This window comes from Nelumbo lutea, chromosome 7 (genome assembly GCF_056320005.1).
Source record: "Nelumbo lutea isolate HS-2025 chromosome 7, American lotus-T2T, whole genome shotgun sequence".
In the NCBI taxonomy this organism is placed as follows: domain Eukaryota; kingdom Viridiplantae; phylum Streptophyta; class Magnoliopsida; order Proteales; family Nelumbonaceae; genus Nelumbo; species Nelumbo lutea.
The window spans coordinates 46441119-46462934 of NC_142690.1; the positions used below are offsets into that span (position 1 = coordinate 46441119).

Sequence of the window (21816 nt, forward strand, 5' to 3'; positions counted from 1 at the left end):
TGAATTCTTTTAAAATTAAAGGATTTAGATGCTCCTTCCGGCTTTTTATTTTATTATTGTAAATTAAAGATGCTAACCAATAGCTTTTGAAAGAAAACACAACAAAAGCTCAAATTAGAAGAAATTAATGTGGATGCCTGGCTGTTATGATTCTGGGATTACCCTAGTCATGCAGTTGCCCGATCTGCTATATATCTACTTGTGCAGCTGCACGGTTATGTAGACAACTGTTTAACCATGTATGGAGCTGCTCAACAATTGATACTTCCAAAGCTCCTTAAAAACACCTAATGAAGCCTCTATTTACATGTTCAATAAATTTTTTCTTATCTGGTCCACTTTACTAAAATGCCCCTAATAATTCTACAAGTTAGGCAGATGATAGAGGGTCAAAATGGGGAGTCTACAATGGTTTACCAATGAAATTTAAAATTTTGCCACTATATAAACAATGTATTAGAATCATTAGGAAAAAAATAGATTTTTGAAATATTTTGCATCAGAACCTGGCAAAATGGGGAGATTGTGATCATAGTTCTCCAAATATCACCAATATTGTGAACTGTGCTTCTGCAATCTGCATTAGAATGAGTTAACTGCTTGTTGCTCCTTCAATTCAATAAATTACCTCCAACAAGAGTTCAATAACCAATATAGATCTTTTATCATCAATTTCTCAAACCTAACCAGCATCTTTGTAAGCTTCTACATTAAGATGTCTATGATTAGCAAGCAATAATTTCTTGCTAGGAGATGACTTCAAGTACCCAGGTACCAGGACCTTGTTAGCATATTCTTGCTGTGGCTCCCATGGAACATGCTTTTATTGGCTTATAACCCCAGCCAGATATGCAATGTTAGGCTTAGGTCCAATTAGAGACAAATATAGAAATCTTCCCACTGACCTCTGAGATTTTCATACCACAAAGTTACTGATGATTAGGATCAATTTAAGTGCTAGTTTAGCTTCCAATTTCCTTGGTTCTTTCAATAAATCCAATTATATCCTTTCAGGAAAAAAAATGTCCTTTGCAACTTCAATAGCCAAAAAATACTTAAGTTCACCTTGATCCAAGGAATTTACATACTAATTTCAAGCTTAAGATTTTTTTTTTTTTTTTACATCTATCACAAACATTTTGAAATGACTTTCTTTTCCTTTGTTAACACATGAAAGAGCCATTACCAAATGTTTGTCCTAGCTACCTGGGATCTTCAGAGTGGTGGACTGGATAAGGACCTGAACTTCAACATTTTTTGTATAATAACTCCAAAACCTTATGTTCTCAGATGGACCAAATTGAATCATTTTAAATGTTTTACTGGTTTACAGATTCCAGTTTTGCAATCAAGTGTGGTGGTCCAGAGCTGACAGCTCTAGATGGTGTAGTTTTTGAGAGGGAAAATAAATCTCTTGGCCCAGCATCGTACTATGTAACAAATTCAAGCAAATGGGCTGTTAGCAATGCTGGGATGTTCTATGACAGAAAGGGATCATTGTACACCCAAAACTCTTTGGCACAAATTACAGGTGGAGGAACATTAAACTCTGAATTCTTCAGGACAGCAAGACTATCTCCAGGATCATTAAGATACTATGGCCTGGGTTTGGAGAATGGAACATATAATGTAAGCCTACATTTTGCTGAAATAGGATATGATGATCAAAGTTCACGCACCTGGAAGAGTCTTGGAAGGCGCGTTTTCGATGTTTACATACAGGTATGCATGATATGATGGACATCTTGTAAGATCAAAAAATCTTGATCATTATGCCTGTCTATATCTTTCCCTAACTCAATCCCTGATTTTCAGAATTTTCAATGCGAGTATATAGGGCCGTTTTTCATTTACATCCCTAAACTATTGCTTTATATTTTATGAAGTATTTAATTTAATTCAAAGATTTTGGACATGTGGAAGCCTAGAAATGACTACATATCCCACCTTCCAGGGGTTGATCTGGTAAGTTCCTACATTACTGGGGAATATACCCACACTAACCCTCTTATCACCAAAATAAAATATATTAATTACTGACTGATAACTAACATTAAAGAGGAGTTGGGAAAAGCCTTAACCCCTTCCTAGAGACAACCTTAATTCTATTCCACCCTCCCATGGTTGGGGTGCAGGGGTGGGCAAACTGTGGAGAGGGTGACATAGACCTTCTGTCACATGCTAGCCATCCGAAAGATTAAGCAAACTCAGTTCTCTATTGGATCAGTTCTAACAGAAATAGGAGAATGTAAAGACACTTTGTTTTTGTTATTTTTAATCCATATCTACCATATATCTTCCTAAAGAAACAGAATTTACACTCATACAATAAAAGTCTATCATGATATAATTAAGTTTGACTTGAAAACCAAATAATCCACATACAATGATTCTTTAATCTACATATGATGGAAAATAAACTCAATATATGGTCTTAAATAATGTAAATAAATCATTTTCTAGTAGGGGCTTTAAAACAAGTTTCCCTAGACAAAACTAAATATAAACAAAAATAAAAAACAAGGTGGATAACTAATTCTTAATTGAACTGATTTAAATTACAAGAATCATATAAATCTTAAGATTTATGAATCAAATCATAGGATTCAAAAAGAATCATAAGTTTTTCGTAGAAGGGATTCAGACATAAGATTCAAACCAAAACCCTTGGAATTGATGATTCAAATTGTGAAACATATCATCAATTACAAGATTTTGAGAACATTGAATTGCATTACAAATTTGAGCAGAAATTTTCTGCAATGGATCATAAACTTGAGAATTAATTGCCAGGTTGGAAGGATTTCTTACAATGAAGGTATTGTTATTGGTTACAACTTTTTAAATACCACATATAATATCTCAGCCTACTTCTTTGGCACTGAATTCTCAGCTCTTTATTCCTACACTGCCCTCTATTGCACCTATTGTTATATTGTAATGTTTATTGTAGGGGTATTTAGTCTTTTTCTGTTATGTTCTCTCTACTATTTATCACTTCACTTATTTAGGGGTAATAATGTTATTTCAGATTCATTAAAACAAATAAAGAGATGGGCAGCTGTTGAGAACCAGTTACTAACTTGACTGGGTTTCAGCGCTTTTTTCTTCTCCAAGCTCTTCTTCTCTTCTCTCTAAACTTCTATTCCTACTCATTATGGGAAATTTCTACACTTTTTCCTTTATTTATTGTCACCAGCCCAGTTTGTACAAGAGAAGACACAAACTTAATCACAGTTCGGCAAGCCAAACCCTAGAGTAAACTTGAACACAGTTCGGCCCCTCTTTCTAGATAGGTCCAACCTATCTCGGCTGATTGCAATCTCTAAAAATCAGTAAAGAAACAAACTTACTTACTGATTACCTGCCTTCGGTGTACTGTCTTCTAGGGTTACCTGAACCCTAACCTTCGCTGCCTCTTCCTGATTACCAACTCTCTGCAGGCTGCGACAAGTCTTCAATTGCTGCGAACCTCTCCTGGTAATCTCCAAGATTCAGCCGCCGAAAAACTTCTTCAAGACTTCCAGCCCTAGCTAGTTCTCATGTGGTCGGCTGGACTAGATACACATGAGAAGCCCTAGATAGGCTCTGATACCATGTAGAAGATCAAGACTGTAATCAGTCTTGAATCCTAAAAGGTTTTAGGTTTGTAAAACAGAAGAGAAGATGAGAGAAAAGGAGAGAATAGAAGAGAAGCAAGAGAACACAACTGAAAGGAGGGACAGATTCTAACAGATCTGCCGCTGCCACTCTCTTAATATTTATAGGTTTATGTTTTGTACATGATGAAAGGACACATCTGCCCTTGGTACTTACATAATAAAGAAAGTAAATAAAACTGAAATAAATAACAGCTGAATTAGCAAACTGACTCAAACTGACACTACTATAACTGAAACAAATACTGCTGTCCTACGAACACAATGGGGACCACTGCAGTGGGGCCCACATCAGTGTTCTCTACATCAGTGTTCTCTACATCATCCACGTACATGACTAGCAAGATTTTCCCATCCTTTGAGTTATAGCTGAACACAGAATGATCAATCTAACATTGTTTCATCCCAAAGGTTTTCATCACTTCACTGAACCTGCCAAACCAAGCACGTGGAGATTGTTTCAGTGACATAAATTGCCTTTTCGAACCTACACACTTTGCCAGACTCCCCCTGAGCAACAAACCCTGGTGGTTGCTCGATATACACCTCCTCAACTAGATCACCATGCAGGAAGGCATTTTTTGTGTCAAGTTGTACAAGAGGCCAATCATACATAGCAGCTAATGAAATCAGCACCCAAACAGAACCAATCTTAGCCACAGGAGAAAATGTCTCCATATAGTCCACACCATACATCTGAGAATAACCCTTGGCCACCAACCTCGCTTTCAATCGCTCCACACTGCCATCAGGAAGAAACTTCACTGTGTAGACCCATTTACACCCAACTGTGTGCTTACCGGAAGGAAGAGCGGTGAGTTCCCATGTGTGATTATGTTGTAGAGCAGAGAGTTCTTCTTCCATGGCTTGCCGCCACCCTGGGGAGGCAAGAGCTTCTTGGACAGTCTTGGGAATGGGAACAGATGAGAGTAATGATATAAATTTGCAATGAGAAGTAGAAAGGTGAGCAGTAGAAACATAGTGTGAAATGGGGTGAGAAGTACAAGTACGTTTACCTTTTCGCAGAGCAATAGGAAGATCAGGATCTGAAGGAGCAGTAGCAGGATCTGTCGACAGGGGCTGAAGTGGAGGAGGGCCCGATGCACTTCTGCGGGTATACACTTGAGTGATTGGTGGCTTCTTAGTAGTAACAGGCATAGGATGTGCATCTGCAGTAGAAACAGGAGCTACTGGAAGGATGTTCACAATAGGTACAAGAAGGGGAACCACAGAGGGAGAGGAAGAGACCCCAACATCTGAGAAGAACGGAACTGACTCAAAGAAGGTGACATCAGAGCACACAAACGATTTATAGGATTTTGGGTTATAACACTTATACCCTTTCTGAGTCCTTGAGTAGCCAAGAAAGATACACTTAGTAGCTCGAGCATCTAGCTTGTCTAACCCAGGCCCCAAGTGTTGAACAAAACAAACACAACGAAAGATTCTTGGGGTAAGAGGAAATGGAGATAAAGTGGGAAACAACACGGAGAAAGGGGATTGACTTCCAAGGATTGACATGGGCATCCGATTGATCAGAAAACAGGATGTGAGAACAGCATCACTCCAAAAATGTTTTGGGACATTCATATTAATCATCAAGGATCGAGCAGTTTCAAGAAGATGTCGATTTTTTCGTTCAGCTACACCGTTCTGTTGTGGGGTGTAGGCACAAGAAGTTTGATGAATGATCCCATGATGTTCTAGGTATTGCCGAAATGGTGAGGAGTTGTATTCTTTGGAATTGTCGGAGCGAAGAATTTTAATATGAACACCAAATTGAGTGCGTATTTCAGCATAAAATTTTTGAAAAATAGGGAACAACTCACTACGATCTTTCATAAGATAAATCCATGTCATCCTTGAAAAGTCATCAACAAAGATTACAAAATACTTATACCCATTGTATGACACCACTTTAATTGGACCCCATACATCGGAATGAACTAAAGAGAAAGGACTTGAGACACGACTATCAACTCTTGGACTAAATGAGACTCTATGATGTTTACCCAATTGACATGACTCACAATCTAATGATGAAAGATGACTCAAGGAAGGAACCAGTAACTTCAAGGCCTTGAGAGAAGGATGACCAAGTCTGCAGTGCCATTGAAGAGGAGTAAGAGATAACTGAAAAGCTACTGGAGGACCACCACCATCAAGTTAATATCATCCACCTGCTTCATGCCCTCCACCAATTTTCCTCCCCGTCTTGAGATCCTGAAACACACAAGAAGAAGGGTAGAAGGTTACAGAACAATTAAGAGACTTGGTTAATCTGCTGACAGACATAAGGTTAAAAGGAAACTTAGGAACATATAAAACAAATGATAAAGGCAAGGAGGAGAGATTAACATCACCAACACCACAGATAGGAGATGTAGAACCATTAGCAAGTGTAACTGTTTGAGGTGTGGAGGAGTGGGAAAGGGAAGAAAATACATCATGAGTCTCAGACATATGGTCTGAGGCCCTAGAGTCAATGATCCAGTGTGAGTCTTTGGAAGCTAAGCAAGCCATACCTGAATGGGCAAGTGTAGCGGTGTTCTGCTGAGATGTTTGAATGAACTGCTCATATACTTCACGTGGTACACTCACCATTTTCTTCTCAGAAGCACAAGTAGATGTGGAGAGGATTGGGTCAGTTTGCTGACTTTCAGTAACTGTGTCACTACCCTTAGTCCTAGCATGGTTAGCCCAAGTGTTGGGTGCACCACGCAAATCATAGCAGAAATTAAAAGTGTGCCCCTCTAAACCACAATGTGTACACTTTCTCCAAGTATTACTCCTTCCTCTTCCCGGACCTCCCCTTGAGTCTTGGCCTCCAGTCCGGCCACTAGTCCTTCTAAACATGTGACCACCACGGTTGCTTGGGAGTCCACTCTTGACACCACCACTTCTATTTCCACGACCACCCCCTTTAGTCACTACCAAACCAGATCTGTCAGAGAGAGAAGAATGTTCTCCCGACTCAATAGATGTCCTCTTAAGACGAGCAAAGACTTCTTCAAGTGAGGGAAGAGCAGATCCTCCCAATATTTGTGCTCTAACAGGCTCATACTCAGCCTTCAACCCCACAAGAAACCTTGTCACATCAAGCTGCTCACGTTGCTGTTGTTGGATCTGAACATCTGATGTTAGAGGATGATACACATTAAGCTCATTACGAATGTTCCTCAAACTTGCATAGTTCTCTTCTAAGCTTTGACTCCCTTGCTTCAAATTGAAATACTCTTGGTACAACTGATACACCCTAGTTGTATTGTCTTGTCCAGAGTATAACTTCTTAGCATGATCCCAGATTTCCTTAGCTGTATCTAGGAACATGAAGTTCACACTAATCTTTGGTTCCATGCTGTTCCAGAGCCATGTCATTATCTGTGCATCTACTTGTTCCCAGTCACTGAACCCAGGGGAATTAGAGGGAGGTTTCTCCTCTCTTACATGTTTTACCTTCCTCTTGGCCTTCAAGAACACCTCCATAGATTTTGCCCATGGTACATAATTCTCACCATTCAACTTGATGGATGTCATTTGAACACTTAAATAGTCTGGAGAAAGCATGACACCTGTTTTGTTATCATCCCCATTTTCAAATGAAGCCATCTTAATTATTTCACCTTCAAATATACAACACAACCTCACACTCTTTCACAAGAGTTATCTCACTTATAACACCACCAATTCCAGCTTCTTTAAATACACATTACACACCACACACTAAGGCTGAAATCACTCAGTCTTCACATCAAACACCTGGGCTGCACACTGCAGAACCATTCACCATCAACACACTAAGACTGAAACCACTCAGTCCTCACATCAAACACTTGGGCTGCACACTGCAGAACTGATTACACACAAGGTATAGGAGATCACTTTTAAATATTTTGAAACATAGATACACCAATCACCATGACACAACCACCACCAATCTACTGCTGTTGTGAACTTCAGCAGTCGACAACTCTTCTTTCAACATACATACGAAGAGAAATGCAGAGGAACACGACTGAGATGCATATCAGTCGCACTTGGACAAACAATAGTAGTGTTCATACCTATCCACATTCAGCCCTCTTCGATATTGAATAGAGGGTTTAGTATACCACTCCAACGACCACCACAGCAACGACCGGAGGCATCCTCACCTCCAGGCCCACAAAACGACAGCTCCTTTTCAGCCCCTTATCGAACCTTCACTCAGGTCAGTCGAAAAGGAAGAAGATGACTGTGAAAGTTGGTAGCAAACCCAGAAAGAGAACAACAGCAAGAAAGAAATGAGGATACGACCTTACAGCTCTGATACCATGTTAGTAAACCCTAGCAGATTCTAGGTTGAAGTAGAGAAGAAGAAAGAAAAGAGAAAGAAGAAGAAGAAGAAGAAGAAGAAGAAGAAGAAGAAGAAGAAGAAGAAGAAAGAAAGGTTCGGCCAGACTAGAAGAGAGTCAAAAATCACTCTTCCCTAGCTGACCCACTTGTATTTATTCAAAAACATAGAGTTATAGGAAAGACCATTTTGTCCCTCATAGAAGATGGGACACATAACTTAAACTCAGATACAATAGACCTTTCACTCTCAAGAAGATAATCCATAATGACCAAAATACCCCTGACTCGAGCATTCTAACAGTAGAGATGGCAACACCAAAGGAAGTGGTCGTGGTGGTGGAGCGAGAGGGGGTTGTGGTGGTTGTAGAGATGCAAGCATTAATGGTCATGGTACTAGTAGTTGTAGCACAGTAAGGGAGTGTAGTTATTGAAGAGGACATATAGGGAATTTCTATTATGATTTACGTGGCCCTCCATCTACTTGGGCATATCATATTGTAGTAAGAGAGGATGGTGCATTGATTTAAAAGACGCACCTCAGGCACACAAGTGAGGCGCATTTTGGGGTATGCGCCTCGCCCATGTCCTAGGCGCAACCCTTTCAAAAGGCGCACGCCTGGTGTGCCTAGGCATGTGCCTGATGCGCCTTGCGCCTCAGCCCAGGCGTGTGCCTTTTTAAAATTTTGCGCTTTTTGTTGTTTTTTGAGTCTAACGGTTGGGCTAATGTTGTTCATTCATTGCAATAAAATATCATCTTAAAAGGCAATGAAAGTTATAAAATCATTATTTTTTATGTGAGAAATAAGAATTTTAGACCCTAACATAGACTTTTTTAGGTTTGCCTCATGGGACGTGGTACAAAGGCGACTCATAGAATCAAGAATGCAATATATTTTACATCACATTAACTACTTGAAGAAATGCAATTAAGGAGAAAATGAGATTGTGGGTTTTACATGCTTGAAAATGCTTTATATGTTTGCTTTTATTTTTAAATTTTCATTTGAATACGCTTTACATGTTATGTTTATGTATTTTAATTTTAGATAATAGGTTTTTTAAAATATATATTTTAAAATTTAAGTTTATATTTTTTATTAACATTATGTTTAATATTTTTTGAATTTTTTGCATTTTTTTGAATTTTCTGCCTTTTTATTTGATTTTTTAGCTTTTTTTTTTGTAATTTTGCGCCTTTCTTAAAAAGGCATTTGCCTCGCCTTGCGCCTCAGGCGCAAATTGGCCATTGCGCTTTTTTTTGCACCTTGCATTTGTAAAACACTGGGATGGTGGTGCTATAGGTGATGACTCCACTGTTTTAGGATCTAGGAAGGAGAAGGAGATGGTCTCAATCACCCAAAAAGAGTATGAGAAGCTTCTTGTTCTGGTATTATTGTAACCCTTGCAAAGTTAGGTAGAACTTGCCTTGTTTCATCTTCTAAGTCTTGGATTATTAATTCTAGAGCCTCAAATCACATGTCTAGGCCTTCGGACTTGGTTGTATCTTTATCCCCTCCCTCTACCTCCCAATCTATCACCCTAGTTAATGGAACTACATCCCTTATTTCTTGTACCGGTAATGTAGCTTTACATTTTGACTTCTCTACCTTCTGTGTTGTATGTTCCTAAATTTCCCTTTAGTCTAATGTCAATTAGCAAGTTGACGAAAATGTTATATTGCTCTATCTCATTCTTCCTCTCCTATTGTGTTTTCCAAGATTTAAGGACTGAACTAGAACAGACAATACATTTTGAGATATTGTGTAGACAAAATCATAGGAGTTGTGGTCAAAGGAAGGTAATGAAAACACTACATACGTTCAAGCTTCAGTAAGGAGAAGGAACAAGATTTTATGGATTCAAACTCAAGACAGAAGATTGGACAAGCAGAATGAGATTGTAGAAGAGATAAGGAGATTTTACATGAAATTATATAAATGCTACAACCAATCTAGGTATTGACCTGCTGTCTGAGCTGCTCTAGTTCAGCTGGAAAATGAAGTTGGTAATTCAGTTTCACCGCCTCAGACACCATCAGCACCCCTACTCAGCTTTTGCTCATTCAGGTAATCGGGCCTCAGCTCACCATGCCTCAGTTACAGGTAATGTAGAACATTCATGGATAATAGATTCTGGAGCATCTGACCATATGAGTGGCTTGCCGTCACTATTTACTACCTATCACTTTTCTTCAGGCAGAGACAAAGTGTCCATTGCTAATGACTCCCTCGTTCCTATTTCTGGCAAGGGAGACATCAGGTTGCCTAATGCTATTTCCTTATCTTCAGTTTTGCATGTTCCTAAGCTTGGTACTAAGTTGCTTTCAGTTAGTAGCATTACAAAAAACCAGAATTGTTCAGTAACCTTTTTTTCGGATCGATGTGTTTTTCAGGATCTGGAGACAAGGAAGGTGATTGGGACTGGCCGTGAGGCAAATGGAATCTATCTGCTTGGAGGGAGTCCTCATTGGGAAGATAGTGAGACTAAGAGGTCTTGTGTTTCTTAGTTTGTTGATCAGGCTATGCTTTGGCATAATAGGATGGGTCATTTATCTTTATGGGCTTTGAAGAGTTTGTTTCCTAATTTATTTGAATCTATCCAGATGTCTAATTTGAAATGTGAGAGTTGTGAACTTGCAAAACACTGCAGGACAACCTATTCATTAAGTAATAATAGAAGCAATATTCCCTTTGAAATTGTGCATACTGATGTTTGGGGACCTTACCATACCATTGCCATGGGGGGTACAGACATTTCCTATTGTTTGTTGATGATTATACTCGTTTTTCGTGGATTTATCTCATGCATTCTTGAGATGAGGTTCTAGCATTAACCCAGATCTTTCATAAGATGATTTTAATCCAATTTAGGGTCAAAATCAAAATTTTTAGATCTGATAATGCGAAAGAATATTTTGCAAACCCATTAGCCTCCTATTTGCTTGAACATGGGATTATCCATCAGAGTACCTCTCCTCATAGACCACAGCAAAATGGGATTATCCATCAGAAGCATTATGTTTACCTCCAATGTGCCTATACGTTTCTGGGGGAATGTTGTTCTTACAGCAATGTATCTCATCAATAGGATTCCTTCACGGGTTCTCGACATGAAATCTCCATTTACCCTCTTATATCCTGATAGAGAGTTATTTACCATTCCCCTTAAAGCCTTTGGTTGTACATGCTTTGTTCAGATTCTTGGCCCTCATCGTTCCAAGTTTGATCCTAAGGCCTCAAAATGTATTTTCCTTGGTTCTGCACAAACTCAAAAGGGATATTACTGCTATGAACCTACTTCTGGGAAAAGATTTGTCTCAATGGACATCACTTTCTTTGAAGATGTACCCTATTATCCAAGGGTTTCTCCTCAGGGGGAGAGTAGTAAGGATGGGGTTAACTCGCTAGAAGTTCCTTTACTTATCTCATTAAGTGATGAGAGGTGTAATGAGGAGGGTTGTCAGTGATGTAGGGATGTGAGAGTCTATCACAGACGATGGAGACAGATTGATTTCGGAAATCAACAGTGCAGGCTAGTCCTAGTCTCCTTTGCAAATCCAGATCCCGGTACCACAGTAGCCCCAGTTCCTTCTGCAAAGCCAGATCCAGGTACCACAGATACTACAGATGAAAGACATCCCACCATGGAGCCTTCACCTTCATTAGATGATCTTGATCTTCCCATAGCAATTCGTAAGGGCAAGTGCCATTGCCCCACATCTACAGCTCACAGCATTTCTCAGTTCTTGTCCTATGATCATTTGTCTCCCTCCTATAAGTCTTTTGTCGCATCCATTGCCGATGTTCCCATTCCCAGAACAATACAGGAAGCATTGGAAGTACCAGAATGGAAAGATGCAATAAAAGCTGAAATGGATGCCCTCATCAGAAATAATACTTGGGAGATAGTTGATCAGCCTAAAGGTAAGAAACCGGTTGGATGTAGATGGGTATTCACTGTGAAACATCATGCTGATGGTTCTATTGAAAGGTATAAGGCCCAGTTAGTTGCAAAAGGATTTACTCAGACATATGGTATTGACTACTTGGAAACTTTTTCACCAGTAGCAATGATGACCACTATCATAGTCTTATTATCTCTTGCAGCTAGTTTCTCTTGGCTGTTGTATTAGATGGATGTTAAAAATGCCTTCCTCAACGGAGACTTGCAAGAAGAGGTTTACATGTAGTTGCCTCCTCGATTTTATGGTACAGAGACAGGAAAGATGGTTTGTCGGTTGAACAAAGCCTTGTATGGACTAAAACAGTCCCCCAGATCTTGGTTTGATAGATTTAGACAAACCCTTGAAAGGTTTGGATATGTACAGGCCCAGTCAAACCACACCTTGTTTATTAAGAAAGTGGATTCTTCCTTAACCTTGCTTGCTGTATATGTGGATGATATTGTAGTAACAGGAAATGATAACACTGAGATTGAGTCCCTTAAGCAACTCCTGCATCAAGAGTTTGAGGTAAAAGATCTGGGAGAACTATGATACTTTTTGGGTATTGAGGTAGCCAGATCCAAGCATGGGATTTTTGTTTCTCAAAGAAAGTATGTTCTTGACCTGTTGGAAGAAACAGGAAAGTTGGGTGTTAAGCCTGTTGGCACACCCATTGAACAAAATCACAAGATCAATGCAGAGGGTGGAGAACCCCTTGAAGATAAAGCTATGTTCCAACAGTTAGTTGGAAAACTTCTCTATCTTTGTCTCATTCGACCCGACATCAGTTATGCAGTTAGTGTGGTTAGTTAGTATATGCACTCTCCTAGGACTACTCACTTCCTTGCAGTTGAGAGGATACTAGCATATTTGAAGAGGTGCCCAGGTAGAGGCATTTTATTCAAGAGTAATGATCACATGAAGATAGAAGTTTTCACAAATGTTGATTGGGCTGGGTGTGTTGATGATTGAAGATCTACCTCTGGATATTGTGCTTTTGTAGGAGGTAGCCTTGTCTCTTGGAGGAGTAAGAAACAAAATATTGTTTCTCGTTCCAGTGTTGAAGCTGAATATAGGTCCATGGCAAATGGTGTAGCTGAGATCCTATGGTTGAGATCATTATTTGAGGAGTTAGGTATTGTTTATGAGAAACCCTTGATGCTGTACTGTGATAATAAAGCTGCATCAATATAGCCCATAATCCGATACAACACGACAGGACTAAGCATATTGAAGTGGATCGACATTTTATCAAAGAAAGGGTTACATCTCAAGAAGTATGTCTTCCATACATCACCTCCAACATGCTGCTGGCAGACCTTCTCACCAAGGTGGTTTCAAGGAAGAAGTTAGAAGCAAATCTATGCAAGTTGGGAATGACAAACATCTATTCCCAACTTGAGGGGGAGTGTAGAGAACACTAATGTGGACCCCACTAAGGTGGTCCCCGTTGTTCGTATGTCAGCAATAAGTTATGATTAGGATTAGTTCTTTATGATAAGATTGAAGGGATGAGAGATCCATCATATGGACGCCCAAATCTTACGGAATAAGGTGGGCGAATTTCAAAAAAAAAATCTCTCCCTTTCAACTAGGAATCGAATTCCCTATTTAGAAAATCATATTTTCAATGATCAATCTTGAATCATAAACTGAACCAGATCTGAACAAAAGCAGTAGGAGATAATTATACCTGATAAGGAGAAGTAATATCTCCCAATGGAGGTGTTCACGCCCAATGAAGGATCCAAAGACTGCTCCCACTGAAGATGGCGCAATGCAGGATGGAGCAGAATCGGCAGTGTTCTTCTCCAAGAACCTAGTTCTTCGCAAGAAATAGCAGGATGGCTCGTGAGCATAGCTTCCTATCAGTCCTTTCACTAGGAACTGATATCAAGATCAAATCTTGACTTCTCCCACAACTAGAGATCGAACTGGCAATGTAGGCAGCAAGAAGGAGGCGGCAAGAAAGAATTCTGCAGGGTTGCTTAATTCTTTCTTCTAAAGGCTGCCGCCCCTTCCTTCTCTTGTAACCCTAAAGGATCAGCTCCTAATCCAATTAGGACATGCTGATCCAAATCTGATTTGGATCAGACATCCCTTTTGGTGATAAGGATAAACCTTTATCTTCTCTGCAGATTAGATTAGCCTTCTCCTAATCTTATTAGGAGGTTTCTAGATCTGAATCACATTCAGATCTGGACGCTCCGAGTGGATAGGGTTAAGACCATATCCTATATGCTAATCCATCTCAGAATTTGCCCCATATTTAACTCAATAAATTAGCCCACTTCGAAGTGGGTTTAAGGCCCATTAAGGTTATGTGCTCACTTATCCTTCCTAACTGCCGCTCAGTTGGGCTTCCTTGTATGGCGTGGGACCCAAGCATTGATCTACACATCAGCCACATGGGTTCGGCCCAGCCTTTGTTGCAAGGCCTGGCCGAATACACTGTTATGGACAGTGCACCCCCTGAAACCAATCAAATGGGCTCTATGGGCCCAACGCTTACCCTAAGTGGTCCCTGGGCCAAGCCACCTTGTAACACCCAGGGACTGTGGGCAGATGCAAGATTAGTCCATCAGGTATTATCCTGAATGGTCATACACTCAACCTCTTAGCCCATAATGATCAAACACTGCCCGACAAGAGAGGACCTCTCCCTCGGCTGCAAGGAGCAGTGTTGCACTCTCTGCTTATATGGATCTCGGGAATTAAAACCCTTTGCAAACATTTTAGAAACCATAATATATATACTTTTATATCTCATATAAAATATATTTTGCAAAACAAATCTCAACGATTGAAATCGGCTGCCGGTAGTCTTGGTTTCCATCAGAGAGAGTGCATCGCCGATCATTACCTTTGTCCGACAAAGGGGCTGATCCTGTCACTATGATCACCCACTCAGATGAATTCTCAGACTGTCCCAACATACCCAAGTTTTGACCCCCGCTAAGGATCTCACTGATTGGTACATCAAAGACCGCCCAATCCGACACCTAGTGCAGTATCATAATCGAGTCTAGGGGTCGGGTGTAACTTTCCAGTTTTGCCCATTAATCTCCAAGGTCCAGGGCAATACTAGAAATCTGGTCCAGTTCAAAGATTCAATCAATCCTACACTGCATGTGCCTAGGGTCTCACCCTGGCAGCTGAGATAGCCCACCCCAACCGACTTGGTGGCACATCAGTGTTAGCCTTATTAGGATAGGTCTCCCCAGACCGACCCACCGGCTGTGAACATTCTAAACTAACACGAGTCTCATTAAGTGTCTAGTTTAAGGGTATTACACAGAAACATACCAAGGGAACATGAATCAAATATGCACTTTTATTCATTTACAATAAACTCATAATGTATATCATTCTGATTGAAGCAAAGGGCTTACAAAACTATCTAACAGCTCCCACTTGCACTTAGGTCCAATCTAGTACAAGCCAGAGTCCCATGCTTTCCACATGTTTCTCAAACACTTTCTGTGATAGTGGCTTCGTCAATGGGTCTGCTACATTTTTCGCTGACGCTACCTTCTGAATCAAGATGTCCCCTCTACCAACAATCTCCCGCAATACGTGGTACTTCCTCTCGATGTGCTTCGACTTCAAGTAGGCTCGTGGCTCCTTAGCCTGAGCAATGGCTTCATTATTGTCACACAACAACGGGATGGGTGATGTACTGGACGGAACTACTCCCAACTTGTGAACGAACTTCTTCATCCACACGGCTTCTTTGGTAGCCTCACTTGCGGCAATGTACTCGGCCTCGGTCGTGGAGTCTGCAGTGGACCCTTGTTTGTTGTTTTTCCAACAAACAACACATGTGTTAGACAGTTTTGTATGCCCTTAGCTTCAATCTGTTTTGATGTACTTTTGTTATTTAGTGGAAATAAATAAAGTGCATGTTTGATTCATGTTGTTTGGTTTAATTCTGTGTACAACCCTAAAACTGGACATTTATAGAGACTCGTGTTAGTTTTAAATGTTCACAGCCGTTGGATAAGTCTGGGGAGATTTATCCTGCCAAGGCTGATACTGGTGTGCCACCAAGTGTTGGGATGGCCTGTGTCGGCCACCAAGGTAAGGCCCATAGCACATGCAGTATGGGATTACTCGAATCCTTGAACCGGACCAGATTTCCAGTATTGCCCTGGACCTTGGAGTTAGATGGGCAAAACTGGAAAGTTACACCTGACCCCTAGACTCGATTATGACATTTCACTAGGTGTTGGATCGGGCTGCCTTTGATATGCCATTCAGTGAGATCCTTAGCGGGGATCAAAACCTGGGTATGTTGGGGCAGTTTGAGAATTCATTTGAGTGGGTGATCATAGTGACAGAATCAGCCACTTTGTCGGACAAAGGGTAATGATCGGGAATGCACTCTCTCTGATGGAAACCAAACTGCCGGCAGTTGATTTCAATCGTTGGAATTTTGTTTTGCAAAATTAATATATTTATATATATATGTACGGTTTTGAATTGTTTGCAAATGGTTTTAATTCCCGGGATCCATGTGAGATGAGAGTGCGGCACTGTTTCTTGCAGCCGAGGGAGAGGTCCTCTTTTGTCGGGCAGTGCTTGATCATTAAGGGCTGAGAGGTTAAGTGTAAGACCATTGAGGATAATACCTGATGGGCTAATCTTGCACCTGCCCACAGTCCCTGGGTTTTTATAAGATGGCTTGGCCCAGGGACCACTTAATGTAAGTGTTGGGCCGATAGGGTCCATATGATGGACTCAAGGGGTTCATTGAGTTTTTCAGTGAATTCGGCTGGGCCTTGTTTTAGAGGCTGGGCCGAACCCATGTGGCTGGTGTGTAGATCAATGCTTGGGTCCCACGCCATACAAAGAAGCCCAACTGGGTAGCAGATTGGAAAGTAATTAGACACTGAACACTTAATGGGCCAAAAGCCCATTTCGAGGTGGGCTGATATGATCACCCATCCATGGGGCGAATTTGAGATTAAAGTTAGTAAAAGGATTGGGCCTTTAGCCTTATCCACTCTTAGAGACCAAATTCAAATTAGATTTGAATCTGGTAACCTCCTGATAAGATCAGGAGTAAGCTAACTCTATCTGCAGAAAGGATTAAGATTATCCCCTATCCAAATACTGATTTGGATTGGGATAACTCCTAAAAAGGAGGTTTCTTAATCAAGAAGAAAGGAGGAGATTTCGAACCACCTTGAAGAGATATAGGATATCTCCTGCGAATTCAGATCAGATCTCATTCATACTCTCCAGAAAAACAGAAAAAGCAGTTCAGCCTTTTTGGTTTTGGAGATCTCCTCCTGCCGCCGCCATCTGCCATTGCAAGATTAGATCTTTGCAGAAAAGAAAGTCAAGAAATCTGTTCTTGACACCAGTCTTGCAAGAAAGACTGGAAAAGATTCAGTGTTTAATACTTCCAGAGGATTCTTGTGAAGGATCCAGTGTGTAGGACGCACCCTGCTGGTTCTGTTCCATTCACAGCTGTGTCATCTTCAGCAGGAACGGATCTTGGAGCATTCTTTGGGCGTGAACACCAACTTTGGGAGATACTGCTTCTCCGGATCAGGTATATTCCTCCCATTTATCTTTTGGTACAGATCTGGTTTGATTATGGTTCAAGTAGGATCCTTGAATATTGTATTCTAAATTTAGGGAATATGATTCCCAGTTGAGAGAAGGTAGGAAATTTTTGAAATTCGCCCACCCATTCCGCAACCTTTATGGCGTCCATTTGATGGATCCTACCATTCTTTCAACATGATCCTATCGTGAAAACATATCTAAATGTAGACTTTCTATCTTTTGGATCCAATTGGAAATCGGCATCTATATACCTTTGGATCTGTAGTGAGCTACCATTGAATACCAGACAAAACTCTTTTGTCCTTCGAAGGTACTTGAGTATGTTTTTCACAACAGTCCAGTGCTCCTACCCTGGGTTGGCCTGAAATTTGCTTACTACACTCACTGCCTGAGCAATGTCAGGACGAGTGCACAACATGGCATACATGATGCTCCCTACGGTAGAGGCATAGGGAACGTCTTTCATGCCCTGAATCTCCTCAGAGGTCTTGGGAGACATCTTCTTGGAGAGAGTAACTTCGTGTTTGAAAGGAACATTTCCTTTCTTGGAGTTCTCCATGTTGTATCTTTGGACTATTTTGTCAATGTAAGCAGATTTGGATAATCCTATTATCCGCTTAGATCTATCTCTATAGAGTCGAAGACCCAGTATATACGAGGCTTCTCCAAGATCTTTCATAGAGAATTGCTGTGAAAGACATACTTTCACCGTAGTTAACATTCCTACATCATTCCCAATGAGTAGAATGTCATCTACATACAGAACAAAGAAGGTAACCTTATCTCCACTGTACTTCCTGTAAACACAGGGTTCATCCGGATTCTGCTTGAAGTCAAACGATTTGACAACAGAGTCAAAACAGATGCTCCAACTCCTAGAAGCTTGCTTAAGTCCATAAATGGATCTATTTAGTTTACATATCATGTGTTATTGACCAGCAGCAATGAAGCCTTGCGGCTACTGCATATAGATATCTTCAGTAAGATCTCCATTCAGGAAAGCAGTTTTGACATTCATTTGCCAAATCTCATAATCATGGTATGTTGCTACAGCTAGCAGGATCCTAATGGATTCAAGCATGGCCACGGGAGAAAAGGTTACCTCATAATCGATGCCCTCTTTCTGAGTGTACCCTTTCGCTACTAGACGAGCTTTGAAGGTCTCAACCCTACCATCGGGGCCCTTCTTCCTCTTGTAAATCCATTTGCAACCGATTGCTTTTACCCCGGAGGGTGGATCTACTAGAGTCCAGACTCCATTGGTCTCCATTGAGTCCATCTCTGCTCTCATGGCCTCTACCCACTTCTAGGAATTATGTCCAACATAGCTTCCGTGTAAGTCACGAGATCCTCCTCTCTAGTCATGGTTTCCACCAGGTAACTATCCTGGTCATAACCATAGCGGACTGGTGGCCTGGATACCCGAGTGGATCTTCTAGGTTGGTCACTACCTGGAACTTGTAGGACATCTCCCACTGCTCTTGAGCTCTCCTCATTAAGAACAATTTCCTGACGATGGGTGTCCAGGATGTAATCGGTTTCCAAGAAATGTGCATTTCGATTGCATAAAACTTTCTGCTCACTTGGGTCATAGGATAGGTAACCTATAGAGCCTTTTGGGTAGCCCACAAACAGGCAACGACTAGTCTTGGATTCCAAATTGTCTGCACTCGTTCTTTTAACGTGTGCTGGACAACCTCAAATCTTCAAGTGTCTGACACTTGGTTTCATTCCGGTCCAAAGTTCATATAGAGTATTCGGAACCGATTTGGTTTGAACCCGATTCAACACGTAAATCACAGTCTCTAATGCGTAATCCCAAAAGGATGTGGGTAACTCTGAGTGTATGAGAAGCGACCAGACCATATCTAATAAGGTCCTATTCTCCTCTCTGAAACACCGTTAAGTTGTGGTGTAGCAGGAGGAGCTAATTGTGATACTATCCCATTGTCCTTTAAGTAGTCCCTGAATTTGTCAGAGAGATACTCGACACCTCGATCTGATCAGAGGGCTTTAATTTCTCTCCCTAACTGTTTCTCGACCTCTTGTCTGAACTCTTTGAACTTTTCAAAGGACTCAGACTTATGTCTCATTAGGTACACGTAACCTTATCGTGAAAAATCATCGGTGAAGGTGATGAAATACACGTATTGATTTCATGTCCTAACACTTGGGGGGCCACATACATTAGTATGTATAAGGTCAAGTGTGCCTATACATTTTTCAGGCTTACCATTAAATGGCTTTTTGGTCATCTTACCTTGCAGGCAAGGCTCACAGGTGGGAAGATCTTCTACAGTTAGAAAATCCAAAGGACCATCCTTTACCAACCTTGTGATTCGGTCAACACCGATGTGGCCAAGTTGGTAATGCCACAGTCACGTGGGATTAACTGTATCACGGACTCTTTTGTTGGGGATTTCAGACAACGTAGTTTCGGTTATGTTAGTTTCTAGAGAAGGAAGTAGAACATTGAAACCGTTTTCCAGTTCCCCGTATGCGATGAATCTGTTATTTCTTTTAATAGTAATCGTATTACTGAAAAAGACAGAATAACCATCTGCACACCGTTTTGAGACAGAAATCAAATTTCTCCTTAAATTTTGTACATAAAGACAACCTTTCAATACAATAACTCCTCTAAAAATTAACTCCACGGTTCCTATAGCCACGGCTGCCATAGTTGCAGTAGTCCCTAAGTAGAGCGTAACTTCTCCTTCACTCAGCCTTCTGCTTACCTTGAACCCCTGTAGTGAGTTACACGCATGAGTTGAAGCCCCGGAGTCAATACACCAGGAGCAGAAGCTACCAATAGATTGGTTACTATAACACAAGATTCGAAATTACCTTTCTTGGATTCCAGGTGGGCAGGACAGTTCCTTTTCCAGTGGCCGGTCTTCTTGCAAAAGTGACAGGCATCCGATGCCTTGTCCTTCCTCTGCTTCTTGGGTTTGGCAGCCTTCTTCTGGGTGATACAGTGAATGTTCCTAAACGCTTTTGGAGTGATGCAGTTCTTACAACTTGTTTTCTCATTAATTGCATGCTTTAATTTCATTCTTGGAGGTCATTCTCCGTTTTCTATTTTGTTTCCTACTCTATCTCCATATCCCTTGACTCCCAGGATCTTGGGGTGTGTGTGCTTTGTTCATAATCTAAGTCCTGGTTTATATAAGTTGGATGCACGATCAATTAAGTGTATCTTTCTTGGCTACTGTAGGAATCAGAAAGGGTATAAATGCTACCACCCCATTACTCGATAGTCATTTGTTTGCCCTGATGTTACATTTTTTGAGTATGTGTCGTTCTTCTCAGGTTAATGTCTCTCTCTCCCACATAGGTCCCTCTTCCTCTTCCCCTTCCAATTGATGATTCCTTTCTCGTTGTTCCTATTGTGACAGTCTCCACCTCCTCTAGTGCAGGATCATACTGAACGACCACCAATCCACCAAGTGTATACTCATCGACAAAGACCAGCACCTCCTCTAGCTTCTACTTCATCTGCAAATCCAGTTTCTTCTACGCCCAAGTTGCCTTTTGATCTTGATCTTCCTATCGCACAACGGAAAGGTAAACATAGTTGTACTTTGCATCCTATATCCAATTATGTTTTTGTTTCTCACTTTTTCGCTTCACATCGCCAATTTGTTTCTCCGTTATCTTCTGTGTCTACACCTAAGAATGTCCAGGATGCTCTTACCTCACCAGGGTGGCATAAAGCTATGGAAGAGGAACTCTCTGCCCTTAAACACAATCACACATGGGAACTCACCAATCTTCCCCCACGTAAGCATGTTGTTCGTTGTAAATGGGTGTATACTATTAAATATCTACTAGATGGGAGAGTGGAACGGCTGAAAGCCCAACTAGTTGCCAAAGGATATTCTCAACTATATGGTATAGATTGACTCAGTCCGCGTTTTGATTTCATTAATAGTTATGTATGAGTGGCCCCTATTTCAGCTTGACATTAAAAATGCCTTCCTCCATGGTGATCTTCTAGAGGAGGTGTACATGGAGCAACCACTAGGGTTTGTTGCTTAAGGGGAGGATGGTAAGGTGTGTAAGCTTCAGAAGGCAATTTATGGGCATAAATTGCTGCGAAAGCCATACCTTGACCAAAGTAAACATTCTTACATCATTCCCAATGAGTAGGATACCATCCACATATAACACCAAAAAGGTGACCTTATCCCCACTAGACTTCCTATAAACACAGGCCTCATCCGGATTCTGCTCAAAGTCAAACGATTTGACGGTAGAGTCAAAACGGTTCCAACTCCTAGAAGCCTGCTTAAGTCCATA

At 40.9% G+C, this 21816-nt stretch overlaps 1 protein-coding gene across 4 annotated transcripts in view; it reads left to right on the forward strand.

The window, feature by feature from the left end:
* LOC148846253 (putative LRR receptor-like serine/threonine-protein kinase At1g56140) overlaps positions 1-21816 on the forward strand; it is a 130388-nt gene that overhangs the window by 90111 nt on the left and 18461 nt on the right. For all 4 annotated transcript variants that reach the window (XM_088954469.1, XM_088954468.1, XM_088954466.1 and 1 more), the window contains exon 18: positions 1334-1722. In XM_088954469.1, coding sequence (XP_088810595.1) covers positions 1334-1722 — 389 coding nt within the window. The remainder of the gene's footprint in view (positions 1-1333; positions 1723-21816) is intronic.